Raw genomic sequence first — 27,866 nt, 5'->3', positions numbered from 1 at the left:
AATGACCACAGTCAGCTTTTTTTTTAAAGAGCATGAAAAACTAAAAGATACTCTTCAATCTTGACCTGCTTGCTGTAAATCACAGCAATAGTTGAATTGTCCTTTTGTAATATGATTTTGGTGATAGCTACTCTTAAATATTTTGCTTATGCTTATGTAAAATTAGTTGCATGACTAGAGCAGTACTTTATCTGTTGTTAAAAATGTTTTTCCTGTCATTTAAAAAAAAAAACAGAGGAGAATATAACCTACTCTCTTAAAGTGCCGTCCAGTGTTTAACATTCATCTATTATCAATGCATTCAATGACCATCAAAACTTTGTGACGGACACCAGCAGATGTAAAAATGAAGATCAAATCAAATGAAAGGTCACAACTTGATGCTCTAGTAAAAACTGTTTGATTCTAGTTATTTTTGAGAAGTTGTTACTTATTCATTCATTCATTTTCTTGTCAGCTTAGTCCCTTTATTAATCCGGGGTTGCCACAGCGGAATATAGCACTTATATAACTTATATATATAACCAACTTATATAGCACGTTTTTACGCAGCGGATGCCCTTCCAGCCGCAACCCATCTCTGGAAAACATCCATCCACACACACTCATTCACACACACACACACACACACACACACACACACACACACACACACACACACACACACACTCATACACTATGGACAATTTAGCCTTCCCAATTCACCTGTACCGCATGTCTTTGGACTCTGGGGGAAACCGGAGCACCCAGAGGAAACCCATGGGAACACAGGGAGAACATGCAAACTCCACACAGAAACGCTGAGGCTCGAACCAGCGACCCAGCGACCTTCTTGCTGTGAGGCGACAGCACTACTTACTGCACCACTACGTCGCCTGTTGTTACTTATTAAAACCGTTTGATTTTTACTTGCAAATGAGGGGTATAAACTTTGTTGCTGACCTCAATATGTCACACCAACTATTTAAATAAGTAAAGTCTTATGTTCAATCGTTTGTGTATAACCTGATAAATATTTAGGATCTCTGCCCTAATGACATCAAAACCAACATTGTGAATATATCTATCTATCTATCTATCTATCTATCTATCTATCTATCTATCTATCTATCTATCTATCTATCTATCTATCTATCTATCTATCTATCTATCTATCTATCTATCTATCTATCTATCTATCTATCTATCTATCTATCTATCTATTTATCTATCTATCATCTGTCTGTAATATAGAAATAATTTAGGAATTATTAAAACTCATTAATTGCTTTTATCTGTATACGTGAAAGTAAACGTATTTGTAAAAATAACAGCAAAAAATATTTAATATTTATACTATGTGGATAATCAATAATTATAAACTGTAAAAAAATCAAGACGTTTAAATTAATTGCTACTAACCATTTGCAGATATTTCTGGGTCAATTAAAATTCTTTCTTCAAAATATTATTGGAACTAATTATTTAGTTGACTCTAACTTTGAAAATATTATTTAATTGGCTTGTATATTGATTGGTTTTGAAAATATAGTAAAAATTGTATTTGTTGTAATGTATTCATGCTTAATACAATGCAACTTCTTACTCTAACTTAGCCCATGAAATAATATTAGCTCATCTTACAGATTTTTGTTCTACCAACATTATAATTTACACATTTTTACATTGTAGCCAAGAACTGTAATACTAAAGGTTATTCACTATACCCCAGTTTCAGAAACCAGGCTTAAAGCCTTAAAGTCTTAAATGTTCTGTATGTAAGTTTTTGACTAAAGCATGGTACATGACAAGATTTGCTATGATAAGCAATTGAGCTGTTTGCATCAGACAAAACACAATATACATTTAAATACAGCTATTCAGAGGCACAGAATAGTACACTTAGTGCACTCCGACAAAATGTTAAAGTGTATACTCTAATTACAACATTTTAAACTTCTTTAACATTATTAAATGTACTTGCTGAATCACTGATATGTGTTGGCTTGCACAGTCACAGTTCTAAAGTTCAATTCCAAATGGTTTATTTTATTTTCAAGATCTGATACTCTATCTATCTGCTGCTCTTTTAGTAGTATGGCAATGAATGTGATGTAAAACATCATTCAAACTCACATTATTATTATTTAACACTGAATAAAGCACATGCAATGTACCTGAGTTGATCATTATCAGTTTTCTGTTATTCAGCTGCAAGAAATAGAAGATTACAGGTGTTGGTAAGGACAAAAACTCCATTTAATGTGGAAAATATTTCTTCTATCGTTTTGTTTTTATTTAGAACACAATTTAAAATCAACATTTGTTGGTGTCATTAATCTGGCAATCTGGGCAATCTGCGCTTGCATGTGTTTTGAACCAGGGGTGCAATACCTAGTTCAATCACTTTGTGTCAAACTTACATACTGCACCTTTAACCTTCCTGTCGTGTTTGGGTCAAATCTGACCAATTTACAACTTAAATCACTCATAAATATTATGTTTTATATCTGATTGCCTCAAGGCCTTAAGATATCCTCCACAACATGCATTTGAATATATAAAAGTGATGATCACCTCTTTCATTGAATTCTGAGTGTTTTACCAACCTTGTTACACCTGTGGTGTTCCCGGTCAAAAGTGACCGCTATAGGAAATGAATGAGTATTCAGACTATATTCATTCATTAAACAAAAAACATCCCCACACACACCACCCCAACTCACTTATTGTTATGTGAATCCATCTAAGTGTGTCATTCTTTCTTTTCTTATTTTATTTATTTATTTATTTATTTTTTATGTAATAATTCTCTCTATCTGGAAAGAAGCACAGAAAAGGAATCTTTCTTCCTTTCTTTCTATCTTTATTTATTTATTTATTTATTTTCCTTCTGCCAATCTTGCAGGAGCACCTTTAGCTTAGAAATAAAATTATTTTATTATATTAGACCGTTATTATCTCGATCACCAATGACCAAAGTATAACTGGTGCTAGTTTTGTGTCCATGCTTACCAAATATACCCTCAGTTACTATTCCCTATATTAGTACACTCGAAAAACTGAAAATTCGATCACTCAGAACACAGGAAAGGAGAGCATTTTGTTTGTGCTTTGCTGGTTGATAAATCATTTAGATGGATTAAAATTTCAATTTTTTTTGGTCAGTCCCTGTGGTAGATATTTTAGTGAGCTGTCTATTAGTAATGAAACAAAGTATTTTGAGTTCTGTCATCTATTGTTCATTTTGTAAAATATTTTCAGTGCCTATTTTTATTTTCATTGCAGTCATTTTATGCCTAATTCAGTAAATTCACTACTTTGAGACATTGTTCACAGCTAACGAATGTTGAATAAAAATTTGGTGGAGAAAAAGGATTTTTGTGCTAATATAAGAGCAGTTAAAACAGACCGGTCAATTTTGACCGGGAACACTAAAGTAAGATGCAGGATGTGAACACAACAGGTGGGTTAACTCAAACAATGTGAAATGACATAAACAAAACAAAAAATACATCAGTGACATAGTATAGTTTGAAGATACACACCAGCATTGTGTTTTTCTTCTTTATAACATAATCATTGACGGCCTAGTTCTGCCTTAAGCTAAGCCTATTTGTCAAGCCGGCCATTGAGTTTAGACCCCCACAAATCTAAAAGTGTGTTTGTGTGTGTGTGTGTGTGTGTGTGTGTGTGTGTGTGTGTGTGTGTGTGTGTGTGTGTGCGTGCGTGCGTGCGTGCGTGCGTGTGCGTGTGTGTGTGTGTGTGTGAGGTGCCTTATAAAGCAGAAGTGAGAACAGAGACAATTCTGAGCTGTCAGATCAGACACCTTAAATTTCATGCTCTCACTTTCACTCTAACAAGACTGGCCCACCGAAGTCCTCCAGAGACCTGCATTATCTGTCCACTCCATCCACTTCTCTTCTCTCCGTCTCGTTTGCTTTTTCACGTCAGGCTGTATTCCTCCATCTGCTCTGCTCTGCTGCTTTGATCAAGGAATCTGTCTTTGTGCACCTTCACACCTTTGCAACGCAGAAAAATTCACATTTTTAAACAGAGAAATCGCCTTGTCTCTGTGAAAACATGTACATATTTTATTTAAATTATGCCCAGATGTAAAAATAAATAAATAAATAAATAAGCATTTGGTGTACCTAGAATGTGTTTTTAAACTTTCCGCTCAATATAATCCACAGGTCATTTGTTATAGCTTGCAGAATTACACAATTGAAGCACTTAATCAGTAGAAAAAGACCAAATTTATGTGATTTTTCTTCTTTAAAGCTCCCATGAAGTGCATTTTGAAATATCCATTTGTATTTGATGTTTGACGTAATCTTAATTGAAACAGGAAGAGAGGTCTGGACATACGGTTTTTACTAAAAGGGATAGAGCTGTGGCTGGAATTTGAGAATTCTTGAGAATATGAGAATTATTTATATAATTTACTAAATTACCCATTTATAGATTTTTTTATGTCCACTCTAACGCTCACAGTAATCTAAAAACAGTAATTATAACGAGAATTATTTATATTGTTTATTAAATTATCCATTAAATTGTGTTTCATTGATGTCTACTTCAACCCCAACCCTCACAGTGATGTAAAAACAGTAAAAATAATGATTATTATTTATATAATTTATTAAATTACCCATTTATTGTCTTATATTAACGTCTACCCCAACTCCAACCCTCACAGTAATATAAAAACAGTAATAATTATGAGAATTATTTATATTGTTTATTATATTATCCATTAAATTCTGATTTAATATTGTCTACCCCTACACCAACCCTAAACCTACCCCTCACAGTAATGTAAAATTACTGTGTCACAAAAATTATTCTATAATGATGTGAATATTTACAGCTGTATCCCATCTAGACTTTATCATATAGACAGTAGAGTAACTCCTCCGATTTTCCCAGCCAGTAGTGTTTTGTGTGTATCCTAAAATCAACCAATAGTGTTTTGTTTATGTTCCAAAATCAACGAGGAGAGAAGAGAAGTGGATTGAGCGGACAGATAATGCAGGTCTCAAAGTTAATCAACAGTGTTTTGTTTGTATCCCAAAATCAACCAATAGTGTTTTTTATATATCCCAAAATCAATCAATAGTGTTTTGTATTTATCCCAAAATCAACAATAGTGCTTCGTTTGTATCCCAAAGTCAAAATATAGTGTTTTGGTTGTATCACAAAATTAACCAATAGTGTTTCGTTTGTATCCCAAAATTAACCAACAGTGTTTCATTTGTATTACAAAATCAACCAATAGTGTTTTGTTTGTATCCCAAATTCAACCAATAGTGTTTTGTTTGTATCCCAAAATCAACCAATAGTGTTTCATTTGTATTACAAAATCAACGAGAAGGAGAGAAGAGAAGGGGATAGAGCGGACAAATAAAGCAGGTCTCAAAGTTGAACAACAGTGTTTTATTTGTATCCCAAAATCAACTAATAGTGTTGTGTTTATATTCCAAAATCAACCAATAGTGTTTCGTTTGTTTTAAAAATAGACCAATAGTGTTTTGTTTTTATCACAAAATCAAGCAATAGTGTTTCGTTTGTATCACAAAATCATCCAACATCGTTTATAGCTTTGTGTTTGTTATAAGCCTTTAACTAAGTCTTTACTGAGTCTGACTCCCCATTCTCCACTTTAACGTACAATTTTCTGCATAATTGAAATGGCTTTTATATGTTTTTTAGTTCATATCAACTCCGAACACTCAAAAAATATTATCCGCTCTGTGCTGCTTCTTTCTGGGCTGACGCCGAGTTAGGGCTAATATTTACTTTATTCACCCCATAGGAGATTGTATTCACACTGTTTGTATCCCTATGTAGCACTATTCACCAAATACTGTAAAAACAATAATTTTGAATAGTTCCCTGTATATGCTGACTTTGTATCTTTGTGTGCTGTGTTTTTTCACCCTTGGGGCTTACCCTAGAAAGGTGCTGCACACCATTGTCTACAGTTTATTATTTTCTTACATTTGCAAGCATTCAGGCAAACCCTCTATTCAAACATGTGAATAAATGACCAGTTTCAGCAGCAGCATCTTGAAGTGGGCGGGGCATGTTAAATACTAGAGAGCACTTGAATGGTCAGAAGATTTGATGAGAAACTGAAGTATGAGGTTGATTTATTTTGCAGAAGTGACAAACCCACACTGTTAAACAATTCTGGGCTCCACATAACCAATTTGTGTTGGGACAACATGAAAAAATTAAGTTAACTTATTAGTTATTATTAATTTAAGTTGATTGAACTTAAAACAATTAAGTTGTCCTTCAAAAGATCAAATAATTGTGTTGTAACAAGCTGAAGTCTTTTTTAATGTAAAGCTTCAGAATTTTATATCTTCTAAAAACAAATTTTGACATTGTTTTGAATCACACTAGATTATACTGTAGACAATCTCAATGGTGCATTCACACTAGATGTGAATGAAGTGTCAAGTGCGAGTGATTTACGTTTACAAGTTAAAATTCAAAGACGAGAATAGTCGCCCTGTGGCACTATTTATGCAAATGAGGCAGCGCAAATGACGAGATTCTCATGAATTGAGCTCTTACGTGTTTGACATGCTTAACAAGCATATCACTTGAGTTGAAAAATCTGAATTTTCACAGACATTCGCGTCGCGTTAACCAATCAGGAGCTTGCTCTGGTAGAGGTGCGAGGTGTGATTATGATGTAGTACTTTGTTGTTAGTGTTCTGAGTGGAAATCTTCAAAAGCACTGCTGAAAGCCTTCATCATTCAGGTATAGTTTATGGAGGAGTTGATGAACTCACAGAGCTGGGTGTACCTCTGAACGGATAGAGGACTCAGATACGGCGACTTATAAATCTACGATGTTTTTCAGCCTTCATAAAGCACATAAACACAGCTACTTAGCCATTTAGCAACAAAGCTAGAGCCACCGGGCAGAGAGAAGCCCTGTCCATAATGTGAATCTGTGTCTATTGTGAAGTGAATTTGATGCGCGAATGAAGCAAGTAAACTCGCCATGTTTACACTGTGAGGCTTAGTGCTCAACTCTGATTTTTTTCCTCACATCTTTTTTGAATGGCTGTTCTCTTATAAATGTGGCCAATATTAGATTTGTAGTGTGAACAGATCATGGTCCTATAAGTACCTTAAGGAGAGCACAAAATATCTATGCACACAATGTGTATACTGCATAAGTAAACTTTTTAAGTTCAATCCACTTAAAATGGTAAATATAAATAAGTTAACTTAAGCCCTTATAGTTGAACACCAACACAATTAGATTGTGTGTAACTCAGCATTTGTTACAGTGTATGCTAAATTTCTAATAATAAGGTTTAGCCTTAAAAATGATCCGCACAGGATCATTATAAATATAAATATTTATAAATATTCTAATATGTACTGATATGTAGAATGAGTTTAACGAATGGTGTATTTCTGTCTAACTCATGTTCCTCATTAACATGGCTTTTAACGAGGTGGGTTTGTGATAATTACAGCTGAGTAAGAATGCCGGCATGAGGCAGGGGTTGATTTTCACCCTTTGCTTCCGGTGTATGCGCACACTCATGCTCATGACGGGGAAAAGCTAATGGGTGATGATAGTGTCAAAACTATTGTGTTGGCAAGCAGACGCTGTCAAACACAGTTCAGTCAAAGAGAAATGAGCTATAAGAATATTATGATGATTAGGATGTTTCGCCTCGAGTCGTGCCAAAACAGCTGTCTATTAATTGAAAAAAATTAATAGCAAATGCTATAGGAACCTGAATGACGATTGTTAAGGGATTTCTGTGCTATTTAAGACATTTATTAAGGTGTTTCTTTAAAAATAAAATATAGCTTTGCATCACTATGGTGCATATAATGCATTTGTTACACTTTTCTTGTAATAATAATAATTATTATTATTATTTATTTATTTATTTATTTATTTATTTATTTATTTATTTATTTATTTATTTATTTATTTATTTATTTATTTATTTATTTATTTATTTATTTATTTATTTATTTATTTATTTATGTGATTTATTTATTTATAATACCATAATACTGCATGGTTCATCATCTATCTATCTATCTATCTATCTATCTATCTATCTATCTATCTATCTATCTATCTATCTATCTATCTATCTATCTATCTATCTATCTATCTATCTATCTATCTATCATCATCATCTTAATCATAATCATTTATCCACAATCATTATAATCATCCATCAATGCATTCATAATCATAACCATAATCATCCATCCACTGATAATCATAATAATAATATTTATTATAATCCATCCATCCATAATCATAATCATCCATCCATCTATCCATCCATACATCCATAATCATAATCATCCGTTCATTCATCAATAATCATAATCTTCCATCTTAGTCATAATCATAATTATAATTATAATCACAATAAACAGTCGCTGTATTTGTATTCATTATTAATTTTGTTTTTTAAATAATCCCTAAGTACTTAGTGATTCAAATTGTTTTCTTTTTTACAGACATCTCAATAGATAAATTAATACATGAATTGATAAAACAATTATAATTATTATCCTATTATTATTTTGATATTCTTATTATAATAAGCAGATAAGCAGAACTTAAATTTCCATGGCTACCGTTGCATTTTATGTGATTGTAGTATCAGTGTGTGGATCATTTTTCAGAGTGAACATGTGTCTGTTGTGTGTGCATGCGTGTGTGTCCAGAAGTGGCAGTGTGTTGAAGATGCCACAGGGAAGCTGAGGTTGTCTAAATGTAAAGGCATGTCCAGTCTGAGCGCAGTGCAGAAGCCGTCCGTCTCCAGCATCAAATCCCAGCTTTACCTGCAGAGCATCAGCACTCCTGATGTCAGCCTTAATTCAGAGCCGCAAGAATGCAACTGCCAGCCCAAGAGTTACAGACTGAGCACTTACTCCAAGAGCAAACTCTTCTCCAAAAAGAGTGAGTACAGCAACAAGCACACTGCAACAAGTCCTGCATTCACAGCATTCATTATGTGAGTCTGTGCTGCCATCTAGTGGAGGAAGCATGTATTATTAAATGCTTGATCTGTTGCTGTATTCATTTATTTATTTATTTATTTATTCATTCATTTTCTTTTCGGCTTAGTCCCTTTATTAATCTGGGGTCGCCACAGCAAAATGATCCGCCAACTTATATACATATATATTACGCAGCGGATGCCATTCCAGCCGCAACCTATCACTAAGAAATCTATACACACTCATTCACACACACAGTCATTTTACCCTCCCCAATTCACCTGTACCACATCTTTGGACTGTGGGGGAAACCTGAGCACCCGGAGGAATCCGACGCGAACACAGGGAGAACATGCAAACTCCACACAGAAAAGCAAACTGACCCAGCCGAGGCTCGAACCAGCGACCTTTTTGCTGTGAGGCAAATATGCTACCCATTGCGCCACTGTGTCATTCATTAAAATTTAGTCTTCATTTAAAATTTATTCCATAATTATTATCGCAATTAGTTCTTTCTTTTACATTTTTATTTAAATTATATTGCATATTTTGTGATATTAGTTCTAAATCTAGCTTATACTAAGTACTATTCATTATTATAGTTCATAATTTTGTTCAGTTGATTTGAAAATATTGTATTGCATTCATATTCACTCTTTATAACAGATCAGATTTATTGATTAGATTTTAACATTTAAGATTTATTTTGTATAGAAAGTATAGTGTGTTAATTATATTTAAATACATTATTATTATTATTATTAATAAAATATATAAATACAGGTATTACCTTTTATAAAATATAAAACCTTTTCACAGTAATAAACATTTTTTAATTATGTTTACAATAGTACAATAATAATACTAATACTACAAATAACAATAATAATAATAACTGTTGTACATTAATGTACTGTTATTACATAACTGGAATAATGATGAATGCATTTTAAATGACTTGTTATATAATATATTCTGGATAATTCTGCATAATAGTTCGTCACCCTTAGAATGATAATGTTGTATCTGACATTTTTGTCAAAATTAAATTATTGACATATTCATTTTAAATGAAAACTTATTTACTTTATGGGATGCTTTTTTTTAAGTTGCTTACATTTTAAGACTTTTTAATTAAAAAAAAAAAAAAAAAAAGTCACACACAAACTGTTTTGCTATATGGAATGCAAAAACTTTGAAGCTCAATGTCTCAAAATCATTCAGAACACAGATAGAACCTTAAAATTCCGAGGTGACGAATTATGTATACACATTATTAATTTTTAGAAAGATTTTTAAAAGAGTTTCTTGCTCACAGATGCTACATTTACATTGTGAAAAATAAAATAACCATGTTTGTAAGAAACAAGAACTGTTTAATGTTGAATGTAGAATATAGTTATTATCTTTATTAGTCATCTAATTTATCTTAATTACTTTTTTCTTTTCACATTTATAATACAGTATATAAAAAAACTATAAATAAACAAATTATATAGTATTTTAACGTTTTTCATATGCAATAAAGTATCATTTAAAAAATAAATAAGATAATTATTGTTCAAAACATACAATATAGTATTCAAAATTATTTTTGAATTTTGTATATATGTTTGTTTAATTGTTATTAATTCAAATCCAATATACTGTTTTATTCTATAGTATGTATAGTATTATATAATTTAATATTGTATAATATTATAATATACTGTAATATAATATTGTATATTTCCCAGAGATAAGTTGCGGCTTGAAGAGCATCCGCTGGGTAAAAACGTGCTGGATAAGTTGGCGGTTCATTCCGCTGTGGCAACCCCAAGTTAATAAAGGGACTAAGCCAAAAAGAAAATGAATGAATAAATAATGTTGTGTACACATATGTATTTTTTTGTATACTATGCAAAAATGTTTGTTAATAAAATATTTGTATAAAAAGTTTTTCAAAAAATTTTAAAAAGTTAATTGCATCCAAAATAAAAGTTTGTTTTGACATAATACATGTGTGAGTATTGTATATTTTTTATGTAAATGTTACACACATATACATAGAAACAAAACTATTTTGTTACATAGATATTATAATTTATATGTAATTTTTATAGTTTACATATATTTTTCATCTAAATTTAATAAAATTTAAATTTTCTAAAATATATGCAAATATGTGCATAGTGTATTTAAATATACAGTATAATAAAAACACACTTAAAAGACCTCAAAACAAACTTTTATTTTGCATGCGATTCATTACTTATTGTTTATAATTCATTTTTGGCCAGCACTATTAAAAATACATGTTTAGAGCAAATAGTTTTTACAAGCTGTACCAAAACATGTCATTTGCTCTTTAGTATCTTTATTTTAATGTTCTGATAAAATGAAGCATTGTGTTTGATTGCAGAGATGAAGTCTCTAAAGAGCTTCTCCAGGAACCGTTTCGCTCGAGCCCTGTCCATGGAGACTGGAGGAGATCTATATGCGGTGGATCTGGACAATGAGCACAGGAACCTCAGTCTGAGGCTCAGCACTGCGGATGAGGATGAGGAGTTCAGTGGGGCAGAGCCCACCACCATCAGCCAAAGCAACAGTCTGAGTGTGCCCTCCTCCATCAAAGTCACTCACAGGTTGGTAGAACACACACGTATAGGCCAGGGGCCGATTTAACCAATAGGCAAAATGAGGGAAGGTAGGGCCTTAAGAAATTTTGGGGCTTTTAATAAATACCTAGAAGTATAAATTATACCTACAGTATAACATTGGTTTCTAGAATATTTTGTATGGTGAGGGTCTAACAAATGTTATCATTATATATACGCAAATTTGTCTTATACCCATCATGAAGCAGTCTGGCAGTCAAATAAGGTAAAGATTTGGTTTCATTATTTTCAATTTATTTATTATTTTAGTTGTGAATTTATTTTAAGAAAACATAATAATTAAAATCTAGATATTGGATTATGATAAAACATAGAAAAGAAGATAAATAAATATATACATATACAGTTGAAGTCAGAATTATTAGCCCCCCTGAATTATTAGCCCCATTGTTTATTTTTCCACAATTTTTGTTTAACGGAGAGAAGATTTATTCAACACATTTCTAAATATAATAGTTTTGATAACTCATTTCTAATAACTGATTTATTTTATCGTTGCCATGATGACAGCAAATATTATTTGACTAGATATTTTTCAAGACACTTCTATACAGTTAAAAGTGACATTAACTAACTATTAATTTACGTAGGATAATTAGGTTAACTAGGCAGGTTAAGGTAATTAGGCAAGTTATTGTATAATGATGGTTTGTTCTGTAGACTATCCATAAAAAAAATATATAGCTTAAAGGGGCTAATAATTTTGACCTTAAAAAGGTTCAAAATAAATTAAAAACAACTTTTATTCTTGCAAAAATAAAGCAAATAAGACTTTCTCCAGAAGAAAAAATATTATCATACGTACTGTGAAAATTTCCTTGCTCTGTTCAACATCATTTGGGAAATATTTCAAAAAAGAAAAGAAGTCAAGGGGGGCTATTAATTCTGATTTCAGCTATATATATATAAGCACAATAAAAATGTAAGCATAGTACAACCAAATAAATGAAGAGAACTCAAACCAACTAAGTGCTGTTAAACCCAACAAGTTAAGGGAACTCAAAACATTTCAGGAAACCGATTGCCACAAACCATATGAGTTTAAAAAAAAAAAAAAACTAATCTATGTGAGTACTATGAATTTTTAAGTTGAAGTAATTAGGTATTTAAGTTAACTCATTACCTTCAACACATGGTTCAAAACTCTTTTAAAATGAGTAGAATTAAATTAAATAATTCAGTAAATTTTGAGTTAACTACACTCATTTCGATAGATAAAGTTGACTGTTTTATATATATATATATATATATATATATATATATATATATATATATATATATATATATATATATATATATATTTATACATATTGTATATATATATATACATATATGTGTGATAAATATATAATGATTAACATTATTATTATTATTGTTATTATTATTATTATTATTATTAATATTAATATTAAAAGTACAAAGAGGGCATTTTAAGACTGTTTGGACCCCATGGCTGGAATATTTGCATGTTTGAAGGGTAGAGTCGGTGTGGAGTATAAGTATTACTATTTATAAATTATGTGGAGTGTGGAAATTTAAGTGGTGTTAAATTATTATCAGCGCTGTAATTGAGGATGAACACATTTGTTCGATTTTGAAATTGTTTGTAGGTGATACAACAATTTTGTAATGCTGAATATTTTTAAATTAAATTTTGTTCAAAAATCTAAAATAATTCTGTGTGTGTGTGTGTGTGTGTGTGTGTGTGTGTGTGTGTGTGTGTGTGTGTGTGTGTGTGTGTGTGTGTGTGTGTTTCAGATGCTCCATTCTGGCCAATGAAACAGTCAAGTGTGACGTGGGTCTCTACAAATCACTGCAGGCCTGGAAAGACCACAAGCTGCACATCGACCATGAAGTATGACACACATCTAGAGATGCCAAAGATTAATCGATCATTATTACTTTGTTGATAAACCTTTAAAATGAGAGTCTGTCTTTCAGGCTCTCTCAATGTCTACATTAAAAGATCCAAATATAAATTTTTATTGAGGTCAAAGGTCTGTTATGTAATTAATATTACATAACTTGTTTTTAATAAACACCCATAACATGCATCACAAGTCAACAATATTTACAGTAATCAACATTTGAAGTGGATCATCACCTTTCAGCAAAGTTGCCCAAAAACTATTAAACACTATGGTTTGGGACAACTTTGAAAACTGTGTTGACTACTGTATTTTTCTTTAAATAAAGTCGTCACCTTAGAATTATAAGGGTCTTTCTGACATTTTTGTCAAAATTGAGTTATTGACATAATCTTATTAAAGGGCAACTTATTTACATTATGGGATGTTTTTTTATAAGTTGTTTACATTTAAGGACATTTAAGGACAATATCTCAAAATCATTTAGAACGCAGATAGAACCTTATAATTCCAAGGTGACGAAATGGTATTTGCATTCAAAAACATTAAATACAACTTAAATGTTGCAAAATCACTGATATAAGTGCATTCTTTGTACAAAACACAACAAAAGGTAGGCCCAATAGTATCAAGATGCAACCATGATGATGCAAGCTAAGATTGCATATGTCAGGGATGCAATATCAGACACATTGCACTCAATGGAGCTAGTGACGTCACTGTGAGGGGTAGGGGTAGAAGTGGACATTAAAAAGCATTTTATGCAGGCCAACTGCACCAGGTCTGCATCCAGACCTCTGTCTAAAAAAAGTGAAAATACAAAAGGTGTGTAATGAAAACTTTAGGTGTAGTTTTGCGGTCCTTATGTCTGTATTTTGTGGATACTTCCATTAAAAATGTCCGTCTTTGATTTCATAGTGACGTTTCACATTTCCACTCTAACAACTATAATTTTCTCATTATAAATCAAGCAGAATGACATTGTGCTGGCTTGGAGTCCAGACTTTGAGAAGCCCTGCTGCCATTAAAGGATTAGTTCACTAATTAGTTCACTCGCTTGTCATTAAATTTTTTTTTTTTTTGATCAAAGTTATTGTTTTAAAATGATCAAATATCTTATTTGAGTGCTAAACCTAGTGTGAACGTAGCCTTGTATTTCTTATTTACTGATGCAGGTTTCTTTTCTAGATCGAGACCCTCCAAACCAAGATTAAAAACCTGCGTGAAGTCCGGGGTCACCTGAAAAAGGCACGACCTGAAGAATGTGACTGCAACAAATACTAGTGAGTGTGGCACCTGTCAATCATCTTATTAAACTTGACTTATTAAACTTGATTATTTTATATCATGTAAATTAAGTAAATTTTGTTGAGTATATTTAATGAAAAAAATCATAAATATAAAAAAAACACATTATATTTTGCATTATTGATTTTTTATAATATTACAATTTATTGCATATTATTTAAATGATTGTTTCTGTCCAAGTTTAGTGTTCGACAGATTTTATTTTTCTTCTCTTTTAGTTACAAATCCAAGTACAAGAGTAAGCTGAGGAAATACAAAACAGGAAATGTCCACCCTTTCAGGTGAGTGTGTGTGTGTGCGTGCGTGCGTGTGTGTGTGTGTGTATGTATGTTTGCAATTTGTGTGCTTGTGCGTGTTGTGTGACTTACCAGGTCACAAATCTGAATTTGTACATAGGTATGACACAGATATTACAAGAAGTTGATGAAATATGACCTTGCTGATGTCCTCATTTCTCAAAAAGCTTATAAATCACACAGAATGAGTTTTTTCATGAAGTAAAACTGTACAGTTTCCTGTGAGGGTTGAGTTTAGGGGTTTAGAGCAATAGAAAATACAGTTTGTTTAGCATAAACACAATGGAAATCTATGTAACATCCCCACAATTCACAAAAACAAACGTGTGTGTGTGTGTGTGTCTGTGTGTGTGTGTGTGTGTGTGTGTGTGTGTGTGTGTGTGTGTGTGTGTGTGTGTGTGTGTGTGTGTGTGTGTGTGTGTGTGTGTGTGTGGTCATGGTTTTGATTATTCTCTTTGTGTTTGTAGAAAAGGACAGGAGAAGGATAAGAAGGCATGGATGATGCTGGAGCAGAAGCGCAGGAAGAAGCTGAGGAAGCTGTTGAAGCGTCTGCGTAACAATGACACCTGCAGCATGCCCGGCCTCACCTGCTTCACACATGACAACCAGCACTGGCAGACTGCTCCATTCTGGACACGTGAGACACACACCACATCTATATATATAGCCATGAGTTAAATGATTGGCACCCTTGGTAATATACAGTATATATACTTAGATACAGTAAGTGAAGAAGATTGTGATATCGGTTATTCAGGAAATTTGCAAAAATTTGACCTTTCACTGAAATAAAACTAATAAAATCCATGCTGAAAGAAAGAGTAGAAACTGTTGTACAGTTTGCAATAGTTTTAATGAGCTATTGTATTGGTTTAAATGGAAACTGTAATTACTTTGTAATACTACTGCTCAATGTTTGCTTTCTATAGACCATTTTGAGGGATGTAAACAAAAACAATGATCCCATCCACAGTTGGGTGTAACGCGTTACTGTCGAATTGTATTCTAATTACATTTTTGAGGAATGCAGTAATGTAATGAATTACATTTTACATTTGTGTAATTTGATTACAGTTACTAAAGTCAATGTAATTGTGTTACTTTACAAATGTATTATTTAGAAGAAGAAAATGCTTCTTTTAAATCAAGTTTTCCGCCACAACATCAGTTAATAAGCACTTTTAAATAGTTGGCGAATGTCAGCTGACACTTCTTCAAGTGGTAATACAAAAATTACTTTGATTTCATTGAGCGTAAAAACAAAAACATTGTTGTGAAATTTAGTCTATGTCCAGTCCCTAAAGAACTTTCGACTGCTTTTCACTCGACTAGCAACTTTTTCAAGCATTTGAACAGAAAGCATTCTAAGACAATACTTGTCACCAAGGACACCGGCGCCCAAAAACACAACGGCCCAACTCAGCCTAAAAAGGCTAAATTGGATTTTTGTGCAGGATCGGGAGTGAAGGTATCTTCTGAATGTGAAGAGAAGTGTAGCTGCCTATGAGGCCGTTCACATATCATGTCTTTTCGCACACATATTGCGTGCACTCACATTTTCCAGGCGCACAAGTTGAAAACCTCATGTCGCGTGACAAGAACTGACCAATCAGTTTCATACTTTGTAAGGCATATACACAATTTGGTAGACTAATTACCTCAGACAAACACAGAACACCCACACACTGCAGTGCTTATGTGTCATGGATGTCAGTGGTTACAGGTATCCAGTTTTCTCCATGTCCTTCTTTTGTATTAAAAAAAAAAAAAAAAAATACTGGTTTGGAACAAGTGAATGATAAAAGAATTTTAAGTTTTGGGTAAACTAACTCTTTAGCTCTTTTGAATATGTCAAGCTGCTGTGATCAACCAATTGTAATGTTTTTTTTTTTTGTAAATATTAAATTACCGAAAGAGCTGCAGACTATTTTGTGTTTTTATCTGTATATTTTGTAAGTTTTCAAAGTAACTTCAAAGTAAACTAATTAGTAATCTGATTAGTTTTTACATTGTGTAATTAGTATTGTAATTAGATTACAATTTGACAGTAATAAACAGTAATTTGTTGTTATAATTTTTATAGCTTGCGAGAATCCATAGAGTCACATATTGATAGCTGTGATATAGTTATGATAGCTGTTTTAACATCGAATTATGATTGAATTGCCTCTTGTTACAGTTATGAAATAGTTTATTGTCAAGCAGGAAATGTTTATGGGTTAATGACTTGACCACATTGAAATGGTCTAGTGGTGCCAATATATTGGAATGCAGAGTTTCTGCAGGGTCTTAAAATGGCTTAAAATGGCCAATACCCAATCTCCTATAATCCATCTCAATTTATTTTATTTTAATTTAACAATTTATTTAATTTTCAATGTTTTTTATATTTAGGTTTTTGCGTTTCATTTCAAAAAGATGCAATTCACTACAGCTGTTAGACATTTTACAGCAAATTCTTCAAATTAAATTCCCTAATCAGGGAAAGAAAACTAAAGCAACACATCCTTTTACACGATCTTCCATTAATACAAAAACTATTTACAGAAGTAACTGGGCCATTAGAAAAACTTCTAAAAACTTCTTAGTGTTTAGCCCTTTATAAGTCTAAAATTTTATTCATAATGGTCTTAAAAGGGTCTTTAGAAGTTAAATTTGATTTGAAGAAACCTGCAGAAACCCTGTAATGGAATATATACCAAAACACATTAACATGCAATAACACTTATTGCTATAAATAGTTCCATTTTGATGATTTTAAGATTTTTAATTGTATTTGTAGTTTAAAACATTCCAATAAAGACATTATTTAATCTACAAATACCATTAAAAACATCAAAATTTAACAATTGCCAAAGATCTTGAGCAAAAAACACACATATTAAGATTTCCATTTTAAATGTTTTTTTTTTCAATGAAAGGTTAGATTTCGGTTTTATTTTCTTATGTAAGATAAAGAGGATAAATGATACACATTTAGTGTATCACAGAGCACAGAGTGCTGATCATTTGCTCTATTACTGTCTATGTCTCTCTGCGATCTATATATCTGTCAATATATGTGAGCGTCTGTTATGCTTGTTTTGCAGTGGGGCCATTTTGTGCATGCACTAGTGCCAATAACAACACCTACTGGTGCATGAGGACCATTAATGAGACGCACAACTTTCTCTTCTGCGAGTTTGCCACTGGCTTTCTGGAGTACTTTGACATCAACACAGATCCATATCAGGTCAGTGGTCAAATATAAAGACAGCATGAAAACACTGCTGAAGATTCTTTAATAAGCCACTTTAATTAGCTGTTTTCTGTGAATGCACAGTGCTTCCTTATTCATAACGAACTGTAAGTGAATAAGTCTTTAAAGAAGAGCATTATAGTCATGTCTAACAGGACCATGGTGCTACATAAATAAACATAATCATAAATATGAGCAGGTGACTCAGTGGCGCAGTAGGTAGTGCTGTCGCCTCTCACAGCCTCGGCTGGGTCAGTTGCCATTTCTGTGCGAAGTTTGCATGTTCTTGCCACGTTTGCAAGGGTTTCCTCCAGGTTCTACGGTTTCCGCCACAAATCTAAAGACATGCACTACAGGTTAATTGGGTATGGTAAAATTGTCCTTGTATGTATGTGAATACGTGTGTTTGGGTTTCCCAGTGATGGGTTGCAGTTGGAAGGGCATCCGCTGCATAAAACAGATACTGGATAAGTTGGCGGTTCATTCTGCTTTGGCGACCCCAGTTTAATAAAAGGATTAAGCAGAAAAGAAAATTAATGAATAAATACGAACACAACATTGGACTTAAGAGCTATTTTAAACTTATACATAAACAACACACTGGAGATGTAATCTAACTATGCTAATTGCTAGTGCTAACTATACATATGAATACCTAAACTATACACATAACCTAAGACAGACTATACAAGTACTTTTACTAGAGAATGAATCAAGTGCAGTTAACACTAAAGGCATTTTAGACTATAAACCAGTGTGTTAACGATTGCTATAATGAATGTAAATAATTTGCAGCCTGTTTTTGTCAGCCTGATCTCGCAAGAAAACAAACGTTTTGTCAGTTTAGTGGCTAATCCGTACGAATTCATATGAGTTCAGTCATATTGTCGTGGCACCAAACCCCCACCCCTAAACCCAGCCATCATTAAAGGATCAGCAAATTGTACTAAATTGTACGGATAAAATTGTACAAATTCATATGAATTAGCCCCTAAGCCAAAAAGTTATGAATAGTCCTGAGATAGTTTTTTTTTACAGCTAAAACAATTGAAAATGAGTGATGACAAAAAAAAAAACAATTGTAAAGGATGCTCTTAACATTACATTGAGAATTTAGATTCAATTCAAATGCTTTCTTGTTTTATAATAGTATCAGACTGACACAAATAAGAGTATAAACGGCTGTATTACAGTACACCTAGAATTATCAGCCCTCCTGAATTATTAGCCCCCTGTATATTTTTCCCCCAGTTTCTCTTTAACAGAAAGAAGGTTTATTTAATGCATTTCTAAACATAATAGTTTAAATAACTAATTTCTAACAGCTGATTTATTTTATCTTTGCCATGATGACAGTAAATTATTTTTTATTAGATCATTTTCAAGATATTTTTCTAGTATTCAGCTTAAAGTATAGTTTAAAGGCTAACCTTGGTTAATTATGGTAATTAGGCAAGTCATTCTATAACAGTGGTTTGTTCTGTAGACAATCTGAAAAAAAAATGCTTAAAGTGGCTAATAATATTGCGCTTAAAATGGCAGTTTAAAAAATTAAAAGCTGCTTTTATTCTAGTTGAAATAAAACAAATAAGACTTTTTCCAGAAGATAAAATATTATCCGGCATACTGTGCGCATTTCTTTGCTCTGTTAAATATCATTTGGGAAATATTTGATAAAGAAATATATTTTTAAAATTTGACTTCAGCTATATCTGTGTTGATGTGTAGTTGGTGAACGCGGTAAACACACTGGACCGGTACGTCCTCAATCAGCTGCACGTTCAGCTCATGGAGCTCAGAGGCTGTAAGGGACACAAGCAGTGTAACCCTCGCACCCGCAGCCTCGACATGGGTGAGTCACACACACACATATACACATATACACACAAACTTACACTTTCTCTGAAAGGACCGAAGGCGAAGGGTGATATCACATCTTCATCATCATCATCCTCACCCGATCCCCGGCCCTGCCTTGCTTCCTGTCCTCCTTGTTTTTATATGCGAACAGAAAGTCGTCCCATCACCTCCTGAGCTGCTGTCCAGAAGGGTCAACATGTGCCACGCTGCACCAGTGCGTCCCAGCCGACACGCAGATCAATAAATGCACACGAATGTGGCTGAAATTAGTTTTCAGCAGACATGATAGCTTTCCAGTGATGATAACAGAAGAGATTGATTGGTTTACAAAATCGATTCACTCAAAATAAACTCAGAGAGGTCATGTGTACTTCAAAGTTCACATTTAAATGCAAAAGTAAATCTACAGAATCTAAAGTAACTTACTATAATGAATTGATGTGAATGAACCAATTAAATGACATATTCCTCCACAGAACAACTGAGAAATCAACCATCAGACCATTTTAGACATTTTTGGGATGCAATACTTATTAATCACTGTATTTGTCTTTATTTCAGGGAATGATAGTGTACGTTTCTGGTGTACTGTATATTGTAGGACAGTTATGCAGTATGTTACTGTATTTTAAAGTTGCATTGTGAAAATTGCTGTATTTTTTAGAGTAAAGACATACACACAATTCTGTGAATACATATACAGCACATAAATGTAAATACAGTATTTTTGCGGTAATAGATTTACAGTTAGTAAACACACACGATCTACATCAATGCTGTACAACTGAAATTAAAACACACATTGCCTAAAACACTGCTCTATGCGTTACCGAATCACAAAGCTTGCACTATGCATCATTGTGACGTGTAAGTTACATTTTTTTGAGAGGTGCGTGGGTATGCACTCTGTACTCTTGCAAAAGTATAATATCATAATAATATAATAAGTATAAATCATAATATAATAAGTATAACTCAACCTTAACACGGTAGCTGAAAAAATTGACATGAAAAATTAGATTGATTATAGACTCTGAATGTTGATTTCAATTACTTTTCAATTAATCGCCCAGCCCTATTTCATATAATGAGTGTTTAGTTATGATACTCCCAAAATCTTTTCACATAAATCCATCAATTTTTTTAACAAAATTCTGTGCAGAAATACAAAAAAAGTTCTGCAAAATTCTATCTGGGCCTAGTTTTGTATTTGTTTTGTTATGCTAAAATTTGTTAGCTAAAATTTGTTATTTAAAAAAAACTTCAGAAATATCATGTTTAAGTTGTTATCATTCACATCAATTGATTTAAAACCTGAAATTATAAATAATTTCTACAAATAAATACTACAAATATACAATATAATACAAATAAATTTACAATTGTCCTCATGTTTCTGTCAGTCCTGTCACATTTGCATTAAATTTAACAATAAATGCGTGCAATACACATTTAAGGCTATGACTGACATCATTTGACTGAGGAGAGGCTGACAGTGATCAAAGTTTTTTATCATTGAATTGTATGACTTTATGCTTGTTTTTGTATGATGTTTAAGGAAGCTTAAATCAGGCCCTGTCACATTTTTTATAAGTGAAAATGTACATTTCGGGTAGAATGTCCCTTATATTACTGTTCAATACTGTGTAATTTACAAAAATTGTCAACAGTGTAGAGTATAATATTTGTTTAAAATTTGTTGAATTAACTGCTAATAGCCAAACAAACACAGATTGCTCACATTGCGTGTAACAGAAATAATTCAAAATAATGGGCTACTTTGTTTATTAAACATCTAAAATGTTGGAAATATTTGCTTTGTTAAACTGCAGAGTTTGATTTTCAGCATCAAAAGTTGTTGAAGCACAGATCAAGTTCCCGTAATGCTATTTAAAAATCAAAAGGTTTAATAAAACACGGAGTTAATGAGCACGGCCTGACAGAATTTGCTGACATTTTTTACTATTTCTGCACAGAATTTTGTTACCGTTATTGTTAGCTACAAAGATTCTTAAGACTTTCCTGTTAAAAATCTGTTGAATTATGATGAAATTGAACGAAACTGAATAAAACAAAACCACATTCTGAAAATGATCAAAATATTATAAGCTCTGGATTAAAAATATATACTCTGTATTTTTATCGCAATATAAATACACATTTACATTGAAGCGTTTAGCGGGATTTACAGTGAGTTTTAAAAATCACAACAATCACTCATGGTTTTAATGTTAATAAAGGTATTAAACGGTAATACTAACCATTAAAAACTTTACTGTGGTTTACCATAAAAATTAATAATTGTGACAACACTATTCAGTAATCAGAGTTATAAGATGTAAAACAATTATCAATATCACTCTTATCAATCCTTCCTCAACACCTTATTTTGACTCTGCGAGCTTCCACGTGACCCTTGGACAGAAGCCCAGGGTTGTTGTTTGTTTTTTTGTTTTTTCCAGTGATGCTCTCGTCTTAAACATTAATGGGGTTGTACATCTCATTGTCTCCACACCCTCTAACTAACAATATTGTCTCTTCTTCAGGGGGTAAAGAGAGAAGCAGCTATGATGAATACAGGTATCACTGCCAAACAAATTTAACCCCATTGTAGACTAGAAGGCCAACTGTCAGATTATTTTTTTAGATGAAGATACTAATCCACCTCTGCAGTTCTGTTTAGAGAGCTTGGAGCTTAACCGTGAATGTTAGCGAATGAAATATCACTCATTGATGCACATCACTCAAACAAACTCACATATACAGACACAGCTACTGTAAAGGCATCACAGGAATTCACTCTTCAATGTTAAATCAAGGAGAAGACCTCGCTGTCATGGAGGAAGAGTAGAAACTTACACCGATTTGATGTGTTAAATACAAGTTAAAGGGATAGTTCACACATAAATGAAAAATTACTATTTGATTACCCACCCCCAAGTGGTCTCAAACTTTTGTTTGACATCTGTAATCACTGACTTCCATAGTGGGAAAAACAAATACTATGGAAGTCGATGGTTACAGGTTTTCAGCCTTCTTCAACATATCTTCTTTTGTGTTCAACAGAGGAAAGAAACTCAAATAGGTTTGTGAATTATGAGTAAGCGATGACTCAATGTTCAATTTTGGGTGAACTATCCCTTTAGACTGTAATGTAGAAAACGGCTGTGACCAATTCTTTAGTTTGTATTAAAAAAAAGTGTAAAGAAGTTACAGTTGAATTCTGTGGAGCAAGATATATTAGCACTTTTGTTAATTATTCTGTGCAAAAATGAAGTGATTTGTGAAATTTTTTTATAACATAAAAACATAAACTTTATTTTGTCAGTCAAATATTGAACTCTGGGTATTCTATCTTTGCTCCCCAGAACTGCCATTGTAAAGGTTTTACTAAAAAGAAAGCTTAAATTTGGATTGATTTGGTGACAAAAAACTTAATAAATAAACTTATAGTATTTTCATTACATTTAACAATTATGTTAACGAGGCATGATTTTCATTTTTCTTGTCAGGCAGAAACAAATTTTGGTTTCGTTTTGTTTTGTTTATTGCTTAACTATTGAAATTAGAACCTTTACAAAAGGCAGACATCTAATATTACTGTAGAAATTGTCAATTTACATATGAATAATTTACATTAAAATCTAATATATATTGTTTTCTTGGTTGCTATCCGCTTGTTAAGTAGCGACGTATCGGTGACATATGGAATAATAATTCTGGATCCAACCCGCTACTCATTTGAATTGAGAAAATATTAGTTTATGGCCACTTTTTAGTTCTATTACACATTAAAGTGAATTTTATAGAAAATCATGGTGTACACAACAGTATCTGGACTTGCTGCATCACAGACATCAATATTTTAACAATTTATAAAAAATGTATCACTTTCTGACCATTGCATAGTAAGCATGGATGTACATATATATATATATATATATATATATATATATATATATATATATATATATATATATATATATATATATATATATATATATATATTGTAATATTGTGATCGTGATTTTCAAAACTATTACATCATTTTGTAAATGTTTATTATTACCATTTGATGTGTCTCCCCATACAGTTCAATTAAGTGATTGGACCCGGAAGCTACTTGGTGTGATGTCACACTTATCAAGTGGATAATAGTCAATAATTGTATAATATTTTATTAGCTATATATACTTTTATTTATCAATATATATATAGTTTTTATTCTTTGACATATTCTATTTTTTATAAAACTAATGTAGCCTTGGTGAGCAGAGGACTCTTTTCTTAATATGCCCATATTAAGAAAATACTTCGAAAAAATATTTCGACAATCATGACTGACCATAACTGACCATCCTCCCACATAGGTTTGTGAGTAAACATTTAAGCTCCAAGTAACTTCCTTGACAGATCAGATGTCTTCTCCTTCAGATTTCTGTCTCTCTTATTTTGTCTCCCTCTCTCTTGCCTTATACTGTGCCTTGCATGCATTCAGCCGTGGTTGTTGTTGTGTGTATGTGAAAACCTTAGAGTTCTCTGATTGGCTGTCTCTATCACATGCTTGAGTTTGGGGGTGGGGGTAACAGTTTGTCTTATCGTTGCTTGTCGCATTAGGCAGTTTCAGCGCCGGAAATGGCCTAAAGTGAGGAAGCCTGTCTCCAAATCGCTGTGAGTTTGGACAATAATTCTGCTTCTCGTCCATAGGATACAATGCCACCAAGCCACTTACCTTTTCTGAATCACCTCTCTCTCTCTTTGGTTTCCTTTCTCTTAAACTCATTTAGTTCTGCCTGGCCTGCATGACACAGCATTAGTTTGTAGACGCGTCTCTCTGCATGGAAGCTGCTCGGGGGAAATAAAGCAGCTTTGAGGGAAGATTCCCAACACGTGCCCCTCATCATCCTCACCTCACCTTGCTCGATCTTTGCCTGAAACATTTACGTTCCTTCATCCATCATCCTTTTTTTAGGGTTTAAATTGTATGTTTATTTTTATTCTCTCTCCATGAAATCACAAGCATTCATCTTCATTTTGATGCATCCACTTTTGATCAGTGCCTTAAATCGTTTTGTCGCTAGACGATAATGTCATTTATCGTAAAATTGTGGTCAATTTTGTTACATTTGGTTCCTCCCCCAACAGAGGACAGATTTGGGAAGGATGGGAAGGCTAATGTTTGGAATGATGAGGACGTCCCGGAAGACACCAACCTGTTTCCCGGCGAGTCGAACTGGTCCGAACTTGAACCTTTGTACAGACTTGATGAACACGCCTACGATCTCAAACTCAACTTCACCCTCAGCCTCGAGGACTGGGCTCATTTCAGCCACTCCGTGGACCAAATGTTCACCCTCCTCAGCAACGACAACCAGCCGTACACTCCACCGCACTCTGAAGACAGACTAACAGGACGAGGCCACGCCCTTGTGTCCTCAAGCCAATCAGCTTCAGCTATCTACCTGACAACTCTGGCCACGCCTGCTCTTTTGCTGAGAGAAGCAGGTGCTGAGGTTTTGAGAGACGCTTTGGGGCTCAACCAACAGGAACAACATCCATCAAATTCCGTACAACCTATCGGTTCACAAGTGGACAAATCAAGCCTGGATGCTCCTCTTGGAGACCTAAAAGAGGACAGAGAGAAAGAAAGGAGGGACGAAGAAGAAGAGGAGGAGTTAAGGACAGGAAGGTTAAGCTCCACTCACTGTGACTGCAATGAGATTTTGCAGGAAACGGGTTGACTTTTGTGTTTTATTTCTCTTGCTCATACCGTTCCTCCTCAGAAAGACTTTTTCGATGGATGTTTAATACCAGCGTACAGTGCTTCAGGTTGATTGTCGTCTCCTGTATTTGTTCCTAGCCTCAGAAATTTCCTGCAACACTCGGTCTGTTTTCTCATTCTGTCCATGAGATCGACTAGGCTTTGAATGGAGCACATCTTCTACCTTTTAACTTAGAGTCTTCTCTCTGTTTTTATTCTTTGATCTTTTTGTTTTTTTAAAGGGATTTGGGGACTTAAATTCATAGCAGTAAAACTTCACAAAGAAGTGAGTCGTTGTGTCTGTTCATACTTGATCCAGTTTGAAACCGGTTTGGCAGCAGAATCTTTGCTTTTCTTTTGCTGGTTTTCTACAGGAAGCGTCTCGCTTCTCTCTTACACAGCCTTACAACTTCACAAACACCACCTCAAATACTGTAGGTCAATGACAAGTGTGTGTGTGAGTGTGAGTGTGAACTTGGTGTAATCAAATATGAATATGAGTGTGTTAAAATTGAGCTTTTTGATTTGATTGGTTGCGCCCATTGTGTTACAGTTTGTTTACACTTAAATATTGGACCATTTTTTGGTCCGTTTGTATAGAATAATCTAAATTTCTTAAACAGTTTATAAGTTGAACCAACTAATCACTCAAAAATGGTTTGTTTGATGTATTTGTCATTAATTGTGTTTGACTAAAATGTGTTTCCCCTCGAGCACACCGGGAAAGAAATGTTGATGTATCGAACATGACTCATCATATTTGTAACCTTAACTTGATCTTATAAAATGTTTTCGCTTTTCACGACGCTACTAATACCAGAGCAAATATATGAAATGGATGTATGTATTTTAATGTGTGTTTTGCAAATGTAAATGGTTAAAGGATATTTTTATTACACGTTTGATGCTAAACCGACCGCCAGCCATAAAGATTTCACTCCAGCTTCGAGTTTTATTATTTATGCAGCATATTTTTTTAACAGTTCTTTAATACACATGTCCAGATTTATTTTATGGTGACGTATCTGAGATTGTTTAAATTATTAATCTGCCTTTCCCTTTTGTTTCATCCATTGCTGTTTTGAGATTATAATGATCATAATCTGATCCTCGATCTTACACTTCATCAGTTCACTGTAAAAAAAAAAAAAAAAAAAAAAGGGTTTCACGGAATTCATTCATATTGTCCCAACACAAATCGATTAAATAACAATTAAGTGGATTAAGCATAAAACAGTTAGGTTGTCCCGACCAAAATCCTCAAGAATTGTTTCAGCTTATTTTAAATATGTAATTTGACTGTGTGTTTACATATTTCATCATATCCACCCCTCACCTCTGTGAGTGGCTGTACTAAAAGCAGTTTTGTCTAAGATTGTGGTTGTTTTGAAAACCATCAGAATTGCTTAAAAGTGTAAAAAATGGAGGATGTGAGATGTTTAGGAGACTCTTATGGAAGGATACATTTTCCTCTGGCACTTTCAAAAGGAAGGCTTTTTTCTTAAAATAGGATTTAAAAGAAATGAGAGATGGTTTAAACATAAAGTCTTGTACAGTTCTATAGATTTATCATACCTATATTTTTGTTTCGGTTTACCAGTGACCATTTGATAGTGCTCATTACTTTGTGAATAAAGTGTTGAATGCCCAAAATTGTTTCTGTACTGGTCTTTTATTTTTTTTTTCTTTGTAACCTATCAATTTCTGTTTTGATATCACTAAACAAACTGATTTTATTATATTTAAATGCATTTTTATATTATTATAGATCATCAGAATAACTGTATAATATTTATCAGTGTAAATCTATGAAATGTTTACATTGATGTGTCTGAAGCAGTCGAATATGGCATATGTAAACATACCACAGGCCCGTAGCCAGGGGGG

General features: G+C 33.1%; 1 protein-coding gene across 43 annotated transcripts in view; it reads left to right on the top strand.

The window, feature by feature from the left end:
• Positions 1–27,632, top strand: part of sulf2b (sulfatase 2b) — a 544,470-nt gene extending 516,838 nt beyond the window's left edge. For 10 of the 43 annotated variants that reach the window (XM_087305162.1, XM_087305163.1, XM_087305164.1 and 7 more), the window contains 10 exons: positions 8,716–8,950; positions 11,393–11,615; positions 13,407–13,503; positions 14,705–14,799; positions 15,043–15,105; positions 15,588–15,757; positions 18,210–18,352; positions 20,087–20,210; positions 22,765–22,798; positions 25,364–27,632. In XM_087305162.1, the coding sequence (XP_087161288.1) occupies positions 8,716–8,950; positions 11,393–11,615; positions 13,407–13,503; positions 14,705–14,799; positions 15,043–15,105; positions 15,588–15,757; positions 18,210–18,352; positions 20,087–20,210; positions 22,765–22,798; positions 25,364–25,394 (1,215 nt within the window). In that variant the 3' untranslated portion in view covers positions 25,395–27,632. 43 annotated transcript variants of the gene reach the window in all.
• Positions 27,633–27,866: the final 234 nt, after the last annotated feature.

Source organism: Danio rerio, chromosome 23 (assembly GCF_052040795.2).
Source record: "Danio rerio strain M-AB ecotype USA chromosome 23, GRCz13ab, whole genome shotgun sequence".
Classification (NCBI taxonomy): Eukaryota; Metazoa; Chordata; class Actinopteri; order Cypriniformes; family Danionidae; genus Danio; species Danio rerio.
This window is presented reverse-complemented; position numbering and strand designations above follow the sequence as displayed.